We start from the raw sequence: 12,601 nt of genomic DNA, 5'->3' as shown, positions 1-12,601 counted from the left end.
CCTCTGAAAGCCTTTCCCAACCATTTCTGCACACCGTGATCTTTCCTGAGAACGCATAAAGCTTACTGACCCTATTTGGCCTCAGAAAAGCACTGAGGCAGTTACTTAACCTGTCCTGTGGCTCTCCTCCACAGGGCAGGGTTCAGGGCTTTCCTCAGTGGGGGCTTGGCTGGGCCCTCCGGAGGATGACTGAGTTCATATCTTTCCAAGGGTGCATTCTTTCAAAGTACTCTCCTGCATATTCAAGAGAAGGTGCTGACACACCAAATGGTATTTGGTGTTTGCTGTGTTTCAGCATTAGAGAATAAATGGATTAGGGTGGGAAACGAGCACCTCAGCCAGCACTCCCCAGAGAATCGAAAGTTCCTTGAGGAATGAACAGAAAAATCTTAACAGACATGACAGGGTATTTTAAATAGTACCCATGTTGCCTGGAAGTAAGAAATACAGACAGAGATGATTTGCCTGGGCCCCACTAAGGAAATGCACGGGAGAAATAACGGAATTTCTAAGGTATTAGGTATATTGGTCTTATTCTTCCATGTAAAATACTGAGAATGTCTCTCAATTTAGATGTTTGCTGAGCTTCTGCTGTGTGCAGAATCATAATGATGATAACTAACATTTGAGAACTTACAATTTTCTAGGCCTGTTTCCTCTGATCAGCAAAGTGGTCTTAGACCTAGACAGAATCATTCATGGTGGAGGTAGGGATAGGGGTTAGTCTTGTTTGGGTGTGAGGGAACAAAGGGACCAGGGATGGGAGACCAGTTTCTCATCGTGTACTTGTAGAATAGAGTTGCAAAGAGATGCTTGAGAAATGAAAGACAAATCAGTCCTCTTTTGTACAACCTCTAAATCAGCTCTATGGTCTCTTCTGCTTGCAGGCATCAGAAGTTGAGAGACAGCTATCTATGCAAGTCCATGCCCTCAGAGAAGACTTTCGGGAGAAAAACTCATCAACCAACCAGCACATCATCCGACTCGAAAGCCTTCAGGCCGAGGTGAGCCTCCCCGTGCAGCAGTGCTTGGATGGAAGTGCTTTTCTCAGTGGAGGTGCCGTGCCAGGTCTTTTAGACAAGGAGCCCTCTGAACAAAAACCTGCTCTATCTAAAATCTCTAGGGAGACATATCTGTGAGAAACTAAATGGGGAACACTTGACCATGTTCCTCCAGGTAGCCTGTTGTCTAGAAAAATAAGGTTGCTCAGAGTTACTGCTGAGTGTGTTGAAATTATGAATGCCCTACTTTTTACTGAATATGTTGATCCCTCAAAGAACATCCATGCCAATCCTAAATAGAAGATTGGAAAGGGAATCCTCCCTTCCTCCATTCCATTTGGGTCCAGTTCAGTCCATCTTAAAAGGACCTATTATTGTCACTTATAAACTGAGAGTAATAGAAGTGTCTACTTCATAGGGTTGTTGTGAGGATCTGATGAGTTAATACGTGGAAAGCACTGTGTGTGGTGTTTGGAAGAAAGTAATGTTATTGAAAGTATATGAGAGGGCAGGCAGGGTCTATGGCCTGAGAGGGCCAGAGGGGGAAAAAAGTAGCACTCAGGGGACAATACTTTGAGAATCCAGTTGTGGGGAGGAGAGGGGAGGGGTCCTATCACCGGTCCAAATGGGGGCTGTCTCCTGAGGAGGCTTCCACCTAATCTGCTCCCAGGACCCTTCAGCCAAGTGTCCGAACAGTAGCCCTTTGGCTGAGTCACACTTTGAGGGACGGTCTAGCGCCACATGATCGTGCGCCCCTGAAGGAACCAGCCAGCGTGGTCAGGCCCAAGAGGCCCAGACGGCTGCTCTCCTGCTTCATAAATGACATGAAGATGTTTTTCCTAAAGTCTGTCCATATCTTCTCTTTTCTCCTGGCTCTCCCTTCCTTCTTCCCTTCCCTTGGAATTCCTACTGGTATTGAGCAGCAGGTTCTTGAAGTAAGTAGTTTGTGCTGGTGGGTTTGGCATGCCTGTCTGTGACGGTCTGTGTGCATGATGTGCTGTTCAACCACCTCTGCCGAAGTCTGACTCCATCGAGTTGCCTGTTTTCCTTTCCCCACCACCCCCAATTCACTGTTTCTAGACCCTCATGACACAGGGTCTTTCCCAGGAATATTTATGGCCAGATTTGGTCCCAGGTTTCAGGGTGTGTAGGATGGGGTGAGGGAGTTGGCTGCCTAGTGCCAATTCCTTGCTTCATCCAATAACACTGCTACTTTTAAAAGCCAAGCTATGAAATTGTTTATTTCAAATAAGTTACTTCACATAGAGCTGAATTGCTAAGTTTTTTTAAGGGGTGGGGCTGTGTATCAGAACCATATTTACCTCATGACTTCACTAAGTGGAACTTGGGAAACAAAGGTGATCCATGGGAAGGAAAATGTAAAGGTCAGAGGGTATTTAAATGAAAACCAGCTAGAGTAAGAATTCCCTTCATGTGGGTAACGCTGCTTCAGTGTGGGGAATAGTGGACCCATTCACAAAAGAGCCTGCTCCTTTCGGTCCCTTACCCAGGTGCACACTTGAGAGACAGTGTTTCTTTGTTTGGCCAGATACCTGATCCCTCTGGACAAAGGCCACATACTTCATTTCCCCAGGACAGCATCCTATCTGATAGGTGGGTGGCCAGGGAAGATCTGTGCCCTATGAACAGAATTCAGAGAGTGAGAACAGCCAAAAAGCAGGGGGAAGGTAAAGATTTCAGAGGACTTGGGACAAGTTAGACATTCATTTCCAAATCTCCCCTGGAAACAGTCTGAGGTTGGTCCTTTTAGTGAATTGTTGTCATGCTAGACTAGAGAGTGTGGAGAACATCTTAAACGCAACAGGAGAATATTCACAAGAAACTGGTTGAGAGATCATTCTAGCAGAAAACTGATAAATGGGAGGAGCTGGGGGACCTGCAGGACTCCGAAAGTTCCCAAGGCCACTAGCAATTGAAGGGATTTGGGAAGGCTTCCCATAGCCCCTGAGCAGGGCGGTGTTCTTGGGCTGAAGCATCGCTGGCCTTGGGGAGTGCTGGGCGGCTTCTTACCCAGCATCTCTTTCCTCCTTTCCTCTGCTTTCTCACTGAAACGGAAGAGACAAGACAGGCCTTTCTAAAAGAAGGTCTGTATCTTTCTTGAGACTAGCTAGATACTCAGTGTACAAACATATCAACCTGTTTAACAAAAAGAGAAAAATTGCTTCTATTCACAAACTTCTTGCTCAAGCAAAAGATACTTTAAGTAAAATCAGTTATTTACTTGTGTGCATGTCATGTTCCTTCCCAGGACACGGGCTGATGCAGGCACTGCTCTGTTTTCTGTATCCTTCTGGCTCCCCCATTAACCCGGGGTCTGGACCATGACTCAAGAGCCAGACGTGCCAGCAGTGGGGGAAGGACAAAGGAGAGACATAGAATATGAGAATACAGCAGCTCCAGAGACTGTCTTGGGCATTTTCTTGTGCTCAGGACTTGAGAAAGAAGAATGGTCCCACAGATTAGGTTCCACTGCCCCATAAACTGTGGGGTTGAAGTAAAGTTGTAGGCAGGGGACTTCCCTGGTGGTCCAGCGGTTAAGACTCCACGCTTCCACTGCAGGGGGCACGGGTTTGATCCCTGATCAGGGAACTAAGATCCCACATGCCGTGCGGCAGGGCCAAAAAAAAGTTATAGGCAGCAAGGTGGGGCCCTCCTCTGTCTTATCTGTGGAATTTCCAGAGAGCACTAACCTTCCTTGCCTCTGCCTGGCACCCCACATTCCAGCTTCCCCAAAGTTTAACTCCTACCCCTTCCCGGACAGGTTTCCAAAGGGGAGGGGTTTTCTCCTCAGCTTAAGAGTTCACAGCTGTTCCTTCAGAGGTAGAGGCACCAGGCCCCTGCGCAGAGCACTTGGAGAGACACCTGCCTTCGTGTTCCGGGGCTGGTCCCTCCCTCCCTACTCATCAGCCCGGGTGTAACTCCACACCACCCTTGTGGCTCTCCACCCTTTCAGATCAAGATGCTGTCGGATCGGAAACGGGAGCTGGAGCACCGTCTCAGTGCCACCTTAGAGGAGAATGACCTGCTCCAAGGGACTGTGGAGGAGCTACAGGACCGGGTGCTGATCCTGGAGAGGCAGGGCCATGACAAAGACCTCCAGGTACTGGGGCAGAGAAGCAGTCATGTAGGACCAGGGTCAGGTCAAAGGAGTGCTTAGCTGCCCAGCCAAAGGGAAAGGCTGGGAGGCCAGTGCCACTACCGGGGTCAGGAGTGGGTAAAGCTGAGAGGTCTCCCCTTGGGCCCGGTTATGGTTCTCCTCAGGCTCTGCTAACTGGGCTGGTCTTCCTCTGCCGAGAACAAGCGCATTGCTACCACAGGTCATCCTTCCAATTTGTTCTGAGCCACTGGCCCCAGGAGCAGTTTCACTGAGTTCTTTCTGGGCTGTTAACATGACTGGAACACCAGGAGTGCTGTCCTGCCTCCTGGGGTTTGTGAAACCTGCCGGAGATTTCAGAGGGATCCTGTGACTCTGTGCTTGGCTCACAGTGCTCTCTGCTGCTGCTTCCCCAGGCGGATGCATTTAGTTGGCTGGCACTGAACAGAAACCAAGAAGCTGCCCACTGAACACAGCAAGACTTATATCCTGATTCTGCCAGTTGTTAACAAAGGCACAGGCTGACCCCTCTATGAGCCTAATTAGCCTCTTTTTTCTTCCTAAAGGAAATTGCTTCATGGCTATATTTGTACTTATTTGGGAACTGCCACCAGGCCTCAGCTGAATCCCAAAGCTCACACTTGACAGGAAACAACCCCCTAAACAAAACGATAATCACTCAGCCTCCCCAGAAATAGAGTGTAGCATCTGCTGCCGAGAAAGCTTTGCTGTGCTAGCCTAGGACCACTGGGGCCAGTGGCTAAGAATGCACTGCTTCCCCTTGGGCGTCCTCTGAGTGTGCCAGGGAGTGGAGTAGATTGCAATGGTGCCATTCGTGTGGAAGTGGTCAGCCAAGTATACTCAAGTGCCAGGTGTGTCCCCACCCAAAGACCAGGCCTCAGAAGGCCCCACTGGGCTGAGCGGTTGGCTGTTGAGGAAAGCCCTCGGTTGGGGAGACCTCTTAGGCTAAGGAGACCTCTTAGGCTAAGGTCACTTGACACCATCAGTTAAATGGCCATCTGAGTAATTAACCTCTTTTAGGGCAAATTAACAGTTTTTCTCTCTCCATGCTTTTATACCTTCAGCTCAGAACTTTGTATGAGTGGGGCCTCAGTGAATGTTGAATAGAAAATGATGCTGGCTGAAGCCTCACAGCAGTTTTCAAAATGGAAAGGAGTTTGTTCATATTTTAAGGTTGACGACGATAATAGCATGAACATCTGTATGCCGCTTTACAGAGAACAGAGCGGTTTTGCATATATTCTAAAACTGAGGCTTAGAAAGATGAATCCTTTATCCTAAGAAGTGCAGTAAGTCCTTGGTAGAATCCAGAAGAGGACCCTCCTACCTGCTTTACCTGGTGCTCAGTGATAGCTTCCAGTGTATCACTTGCCTCTGGAAGTCAGTGTTTCAGCATTTATTACCCCATCAGGCACTCTCCTGAGGGTTGCTGAGGTAGAGTATGGAGAGGAGAAGGAAAAGAAGTACAGAAAAATGGGAAAATGGCCCTGCCTAAAACAAACTTCTAGTTTAGCATGAATTCACAAATGAAAAGTCCTTATTTCATATCAAGAATGGGAGACCTGGAGATGGGGAAGAGCCAGGACCAGTGTGGACCATGCGGTGCCTGGCTGGCACAGTGGGCTGTATGTTCTCTAGCAGCCAGAGTCCCCAGTCACACCATGTTCACATCCTCACCATCTGCACACTCGCTGTCTTCCAATTGGGCTTCTTCAAGAGTAAGAGCGTATCACTAGTGCAGGGCCTACATCAAGTCAGGGAGTTCCCACCTTGATTTGGAAAATCTGCATTTATGGGCTGAAGTCTCATCTTTCCGAACTATTTGTAATTTTTTTCCTTTTATTCATATAAAAATCTCCTTAAGGTGTTGCTAATTAGTTCTATGGATGAAATGGCCTGTACTGATACAGAAATAGAAATTTCAGCTCACTCAGGGAGTAGGTGAATGGTCCTAAATCAGACTTGTAAAATGTAGAGCTAGTGGCCTTGGAATGTATCTAATCCCATGATTTTAATCCTTTTCCTCAGACAAGGGATGAGAAGAAGGCTGAGCAGGCAGGGCAACAGGGCTGCCACAGGCAGAGTAGCCCCCTTTAATCTGGTTTACTGTGTAACTGGGGTTCTACTGTCAAACACAGATTTTTAAACCACTGATCAAATCCAACTCTGATTTTTTTTTTTCAGGCTGAGCAGGGATAAAAATTATTACTTATTGAGCACCCAGTAAATTTAAAAATCAGGCATTTTGCTGAACTCTTAATACCCAGTAAAGGATTTGTCCCTCTGAGGGCAACTTAACTGCCCTATTTCATACCAAGCTGAGCATCTTATAAATGTGTGCAGGGGCCTTGTCCCAATCAGTGGGTGGCTTTCATCAGCAGAGAATACAGGCCCTGCTTACTGTAGGGACCCAGGAAGCAAATGAACTGGAGTCTAGACCTCGCCCTGACTCTGGGTGTGTACCATTAGGGAAATCACTTAACATCACACCATCTCAGTTCCTGCAACGTAAAATGGGGAGAGTGCCCCCACTTCTGTCAGCTTTAAGGGCATGAGTATTGAACTTAGTATACTCTCCAATCACAAGACATTTGGTGTCTTCCTTGTTCATACATATAAATACATTTGGTTTCATCTTTGTTTTATAAAGGGTGATATTTCTTATGTTAGAGGGTTCTTATATTTAATAGAGTCTTCCTTGCTTTGGTTTGGTTTTTCTGAGTTTGGATCAATTATTGACCAGAGAGGGCAGACCTGTCCTGGTCTTTGTTCTTTTGCTGTTATAATTAATTAAGCACCTTTGAGTGTGCATGAGTAATTGAACTAATGTTGTCCAGTGACTAAGAACTTGTACTTGTCTGTGCTGAACTTCTCCTGCTGAGATGTATGTGGAGTTGTCTAGAAAATAATTGCAAAGCATTTTGTCAATTTAGTAAATGCCGTTTGTAATTGTGCCAAATGCTTCCTAGGCATATCTTAAAAAAAAAAACCAAAGCCTAATTTCTTCTTTCTGAGTTTCCTCAAAACCAAGGCTGGAGGAGTTCCCACTGGACCAGCAGGTATTGCTGATCCACTGGAACCATGCAGAGCAGGCTTGCCAATTCCTTTTTCATTCTCCAAGCAGCCAGGCTCCAAACTCTTCCTAGTTAAGGCACATCCAGACCACTGGTGCCATTAGCAAATGTTCTCTGATACTGGACCAGCAGAAGAGAGGCTCCCAGGGCACCAAAATGATTGGCTGCGGGCTCTGCAAGGCAGCTTGCCCCATTCATGCGAACCACAGAGCTCTGAGTTGCCCACTGCCCCTTCGTCTCTGCATTTCTGCAGGAGCCATAAGCCCACCTGGATGACAGTCTGGAAAAGACAATACAGTGTTCACTCTTTTTAATGAACAGGGATGACCCAGAAATGCTATTTTATAAAAGGATAAAATAATTAAATTTAAATCCCCAGAAGTTCTTCTCCCATCCTCACCCCCAAAAATATATTTTAAAAGGAGGGTGGGCAGTCCACAAATAAAAGAGTAGGAAACATTGCTCCTGTGCACGTGTAGTATATGGACATGTGCATAGCAGTTAGCAAACAGATTGATTCTGCAATTAGGGTCTGTTGTGCTAAAAGTAAGTGTAGTGATGGAGTATATTAGTAAAAGTGTGGCATTTAGCAGCCACAGTAGGGTCTCCCCTTACATTCAGCAGTAACAACCTCACCAGGTAGCAGTGCCCTGTTTGGACCCCACAGGGAAGGAGCCACAGAGAATGTAGAGAAGGGTGAAGTAGTGACAACGAAAGAGAGGGAATGAGCCCTGGCCCCGTAGGTCATGATGCCTGCGTTGCTGTCCCCTCTCTACCACTGGTGTCGCTCTCCTCCTCTGAGCTTCTAGTGCTATGTAAGGCCCCTCCCAGGCCTAGGGCCTTATCTGTAAACCATGAGGTATGACACAAAGTAGGGAGAGACTGCTTTTCCCATGGGTTTGGGAACTCTTGGTATTACTGCCCAGATGTTATTCCAGATCCCACCCCTAGCTCCTTTCCAAACAACCCTTTTCCTCTTAATTTTTTCATTAAAGTACAACATGCATATATAGTAAAGCATACAGATCATAAGTGGATAGCCCGTTGAAGTTTTATATATACCTGTGTGAACACCATCCACATCAAGACATAGCCCATTATCAGCACCCACAAGTCTTCCTCCTGCCCCCTCCCAGTCAATACGCTAACACTTCCTCAAAAGCAAACTTCTATTCTGACTTTCATCTCTTTTATCTCAATGAAGTTTTGGAACTTTTTATAAATAGAATCATACATTATATATTGTTTTGTGTCTGGTTTTTGCTGAACATCATGTCTAAGAAATTCATCCATGTTGTAGAGTAGCAGTATGTTCTTTTTTTCACTGCTGTGTAGTATTCCAGCATGTGAATATATCCATTCTATCTTTATTGGTGTTTAGATTGTTTCCCATCTGTGGCTTTTATGAATAATGCTGCTGTGAACATCCTGTTTGTCTTTCATCTGCATTTTCAGTCATTTATTACTGGGTTTGCACCTAAGAGTGGAACAGCTGGATCATAGGATAGAACAGCTGGATCATAGAATAGTAGGACAGATCTGCATTTCACTCATTAGAAACTGCCGAACAGTTTTCCACAGTGGTGGTTCATCTTCCATTTCCACCAGAAATGAGAGTCCCAGTTATTTTACATCCTTATCAGAGCTTGATATTATTATTCTGTTACTATTATTTATTTTAGCCATTCTGGTGAGAGTCTAATGGTGCCTTACTTTGTATGCCTGTATGTTTGCGTGTTGAACATTTTATTCTGGAGAATTTCAGATGAACTCAAAAACAGAATAAGACAATGACATCCCACGTAACCCATTGTCCAGCTCTACAAACCGTCCATTCCTGGCCAGTCCCGCCCTATCTTCATTACATCCATTTGCTCCCCTCTCATTTTGAAGTAAATCCCAGAATTTTTATAATTTCATCTGTAGATAAAGAATACCTCTAAATAAGAACATAAAAAAATATAACCACAGGACTAGTACACCTAGAAACTTCAGCAATATTTCCTTTAATATCATCAAATATCTAGTCAGTGTTCAAATTTTCAGTTGTCTTATAAATGTCATTGTTTTTCACATTTTGCATTTGAATCATGATACAAATTAAAATATGCCCACATGTGGCAGTTGGCTGATATGTTTCTTAAGTCTCTTAATCTATAGTTTCCCCCTTTATCTTTCTTTTTTTTTTCTTGAAATTTATTTGTTGAAGAAACTGAGCTATTTGTCCTATAGAATTTCCCAAATCTGGATTTTGCTGACTGCATCCCCTTAACATAGTCTAGCCAGTTCTTCCCTCCTCTGTATTTTTCTGTAAACTGGTAGCAGGATCTAAAAGCATGACTGGGTTCAGGGTCAGTTTTTCTGTTTGGGTTCAGCCCGCCTCACCACCGTTTGCTGTCTCTCTGAAAGCTGCATCAGAGCCAGCTGGAGCTCCAGGAGGTACGGCTCTCCTACCGACAGCTGCAGGTGAAGGTGGAGGAGCTCACTGAGGAGAGGAGTCTGCAGAGCTCTGCAGCCACCAGCACGTCCCTCCTGTCTGAAATAGAGCAGAGCATGGAGGCCGAGGAGCTGGAGCAGGAGAGAGAGCAGGTGCTGGCATCGCCACCGCTGTGGCACGTGAGGTTGCCCAGGGATCCTGGGGCAGACCCTGGCCTTTGAGAGCCCGTCGGCCATCCCTGTCACCCCGTGCCTGCTGTTTAGTTTCAGCCTGGCAGGGGCCCGTGGTCTGCACTTGTGCAAGCCCCTAGGCCTGCTGGCTGGAGCTGTCACGAAGCAGTGCCTCTTAGGAAATGCTTGTTGACTAATATCAGCCTCATACCTCTTGTATTGACAGGGTTTTAGAACATTCGTGATCCATCCAATTAGCTTCTTTTCATTCTACTCATAACCGCTCATTCCCCCAATCATGCGCTGACTTCCACCAAAGTAACAGACTGTATAAAGATGTGCTTTATGTGCAAATGGGAGGGGCTTGAGGACAGGGAAAATAAGAATTGGGACTCTGTATAGGTGTACTGGGCCCAGAATAAGTATCAGTATTTCTTGGGACAGGTGATTAAAAAAAAAAAAAAAAACTTTCCCTATAACTAGTATCTTGGATTCATACACTAGAAGAAGATGGCTGGTGGCAGTCTTCTCTAGAATCCATAATCAGGAATAATTCTTTGTGGGGCAGCTGAGACTGCAGCTCTGGGAAGCCTACTGCCAGGTTCGCTATCTCTGCTCACACCTTCGAGGAAATGACAGCGCCGACTCGGCCGTCTCCACGGACTCCTCAATGGACGAGTCTTCAGAAACGTCATCTGCCAAGGATGTACCAGCAGGCAGCTTGCGCACTGCTCTCAGCGAGCTCAAGAGACTGATACAGAGCATTGTGGATGGCATGGAGCCCACGGTAAGAGGCCAAGCTGAGAGCTCCTTGCTCCACAGAACCTGGCTGGTGGGAGGTTGAAACCAAATGCAGAGGGTGAGGTTAACCCTAGAACTGGAACCTTATAACGTCTGCAAGAATTTCTTCTGAGCCCTCATCTGAGAGCACTGAACACTGGGGAGCAGGCAGAGGGCCCGATGCTGGGGATGGAAGACTCCAGAGTCCCTTCCTGCAGGCACAGGATGCAGAGGAGGCCTCCCTCCATGCGGTTACGTGCAGGCCACGGGGACCTCGAGTGTGAGGGCTTTCCTGGGAGGCCTTTGACTGTAGAAATTTGCATCCCGGTAAAAACTGCAAGTTACTTTTCTGTAGTCCCTTGGTCCTGGTGGTGGAGTTAGCTGTGAACAGGCAAACTTAAAAGATCTGAAACTTCTCTGCTCGAAGGCTAGAAGTGAGCACGGAAAGTTAGGATGATCAACAACAAGGGCCTTTTAGAATTCCAGATGTGGCTCCTCTTGTGGAGGAGAGGAACATTCCCACAGGCTTCCCAGGCACACGGGCATTTCTTCCAGCTTCATGTCAGATTTCTGCCAGACTTACTCTCCATTCACCACCCCAGCTCTCAGGTTGTTGTTTTTCTTCAGGTTTCCTCCTCCTACAGAATGGTTGCATCTCTCTACCCATATGAGGTGAAGTAAGGTGAAAGGGTGGTTGTCCTTACCTGAACATGCTGTGTTGATTTGTGGAACATACTGTAGTGTGGAGGCCGGGTCAGTGTGGGAAAGGGAGCTGTCAGAGTGAGGTGTGCTGTTGGCTCCACACAATTTCCCTTCCCCGAAACCTGAAACAAAATAAATGTCTAGTTGTTGTTTACACGTTGAAATTGAGCAAGAGAATCTCTCTCCTCTAACCCTCTATTTCTTCCCTCCTCTGCCTCTCTTTTTCTCCTCTCCCCCTCTCCTCCTCATCCCCCCACTATCTTGTGTTTCCCCAAACCGAACCATCTCTCTGCTCCCCTCCCCATTGCTCCCCTTTCCTCTTTCTCTCCCCCTTCTGCATCTCTCCCACTAACCATCTCTCCACTCCCCTCCACTCTCACCACCTCTCTGGTTGGCCGGCTCTCTCTCTCTTGCTGTCAGAGCTCCCGGAGAATTGATGATGACTCCTTAGAAGAACAGATAAGGCAGACCAGTGAGGATTCGAGAGCCCTAAGGGAACTCATGGAGGGAGAGAGGGGTAAACTGAGGCAAAGCCTAGAAGAGCTGCAGCGGCTCCACAGTCAGGTGAGCACCCCCATCCTCACCCCAGCGCAGGATGTGCACATGTCCCCAGCTCCCTCAGGACCCCTGTGAGTTTCCCTCTCCCACGTCTCTTTGAGAAGCAGCTCTCCTCTGACGGATCTCAGGGGCGGTGACCTAAAGTTGAGGTGAACTGGGTGTCTTCAAGAAAAGAAGCCTGGGACTTCCCTGGTGGTCCAGTGGTTAAGACTCCGCACTCCCATTGCAGGGGGCCCGGGTTCGATCCCTGGTCAGGGAACTAAGATCCCACATGCTGCGTGGCCACGAAGAAGACAGTCCTCTGGTTTAGGCCAAAGTGAAATTGTCAGGGATAAGAAGAGCTTGACCCTCCATTTCCTCCAGCGACACACTGCCCTCTGCAGAGCCCAAATAATTGGGTGGATTCTGACAGTTTAAAGTGCCATAGCTCCCAGGACGCTTATTGATGGTTTTCCAGCAGCTTCTGAGCAGGGAAGTTTGCAAACCGAGGAACAATTGATCTTTGCAGGCCTGTTCTCCCTTTGTAAGTGCCGTCACCTCTGCCAGCCTGTTTTTCAGCTTTAGAGGCACTTACTGCTGCTCTCAGTGTTCCTCTCCTGTTTGATCATGATCTCATCTCTTAAGAACACTGGAGAAGGACATCTATATTCTGATCTGAAAAGTTTTAAAGGGCTTAGGAGCAGCCCCACCCAAAAAGGAGCTTCTAAAATCTGTCCTAGGAGATAAATAAACCCTCTTCCCTT

The 12,601-nt window shown here is 46.9% G+C and overlaps 1 protein-coding gene across 2 annotated transcripts in view; it reads left to right on the top strand.

Moving 5' to 3' along the window:
• Positions 1-12,601, top strand: part of BICDL1 (BICD family like cargo adaptor 1) — a gene marked incomplete at its 3' end in the record, with an annotated part of 95,578 nt that overhangs the window by 69,041 nt on the left and 13,936 nt on the right. The window contains exons 3-7 of one of the 2 annotated variants that reach the window (XM_082852819.1): positions 888-1,004; positions 3,976-4,122; positions 9,621-9,800; positions 10,387-10,605; positions 11,721-11,864. In XM_082852819.1, the coding sequence (XP_082708945.1) occupies positions 888-1,004; positions 3,976-4,122; positions 9,621-9,800; positions 10,387-10,605; positions 11,721-11,864 (807 nt within the window). The remainder of the gene's footprint in view (positions 1-887; positions 1,005-3,975; positions 4,123-9,620; positions 9,801-10,386; positions 10,606-11,720; positions 11,865-12,601) is intronic. The other variant, XM_082852820.1, reaches the window with a different exon arrangement.

The sequence above is a fragment of the Leucopleurus acutus genome (assembly GCF_964270905.1).
Source record: "Leucopleurus acutus genome assembly, chromosome: 13".
Classification (NCBI taxonomy): domain Eukaryota; kingdom Metazoa; phylum Chordata; class Mammalia; order Artiodactyla; family Delphinidae; genus Leucopleurus; species Leucopleurus acutus.
Note: the sequence above shows the minus strand (reverse complement) of the source record. Positions and strands in the feature narration are given on the sequence as shown.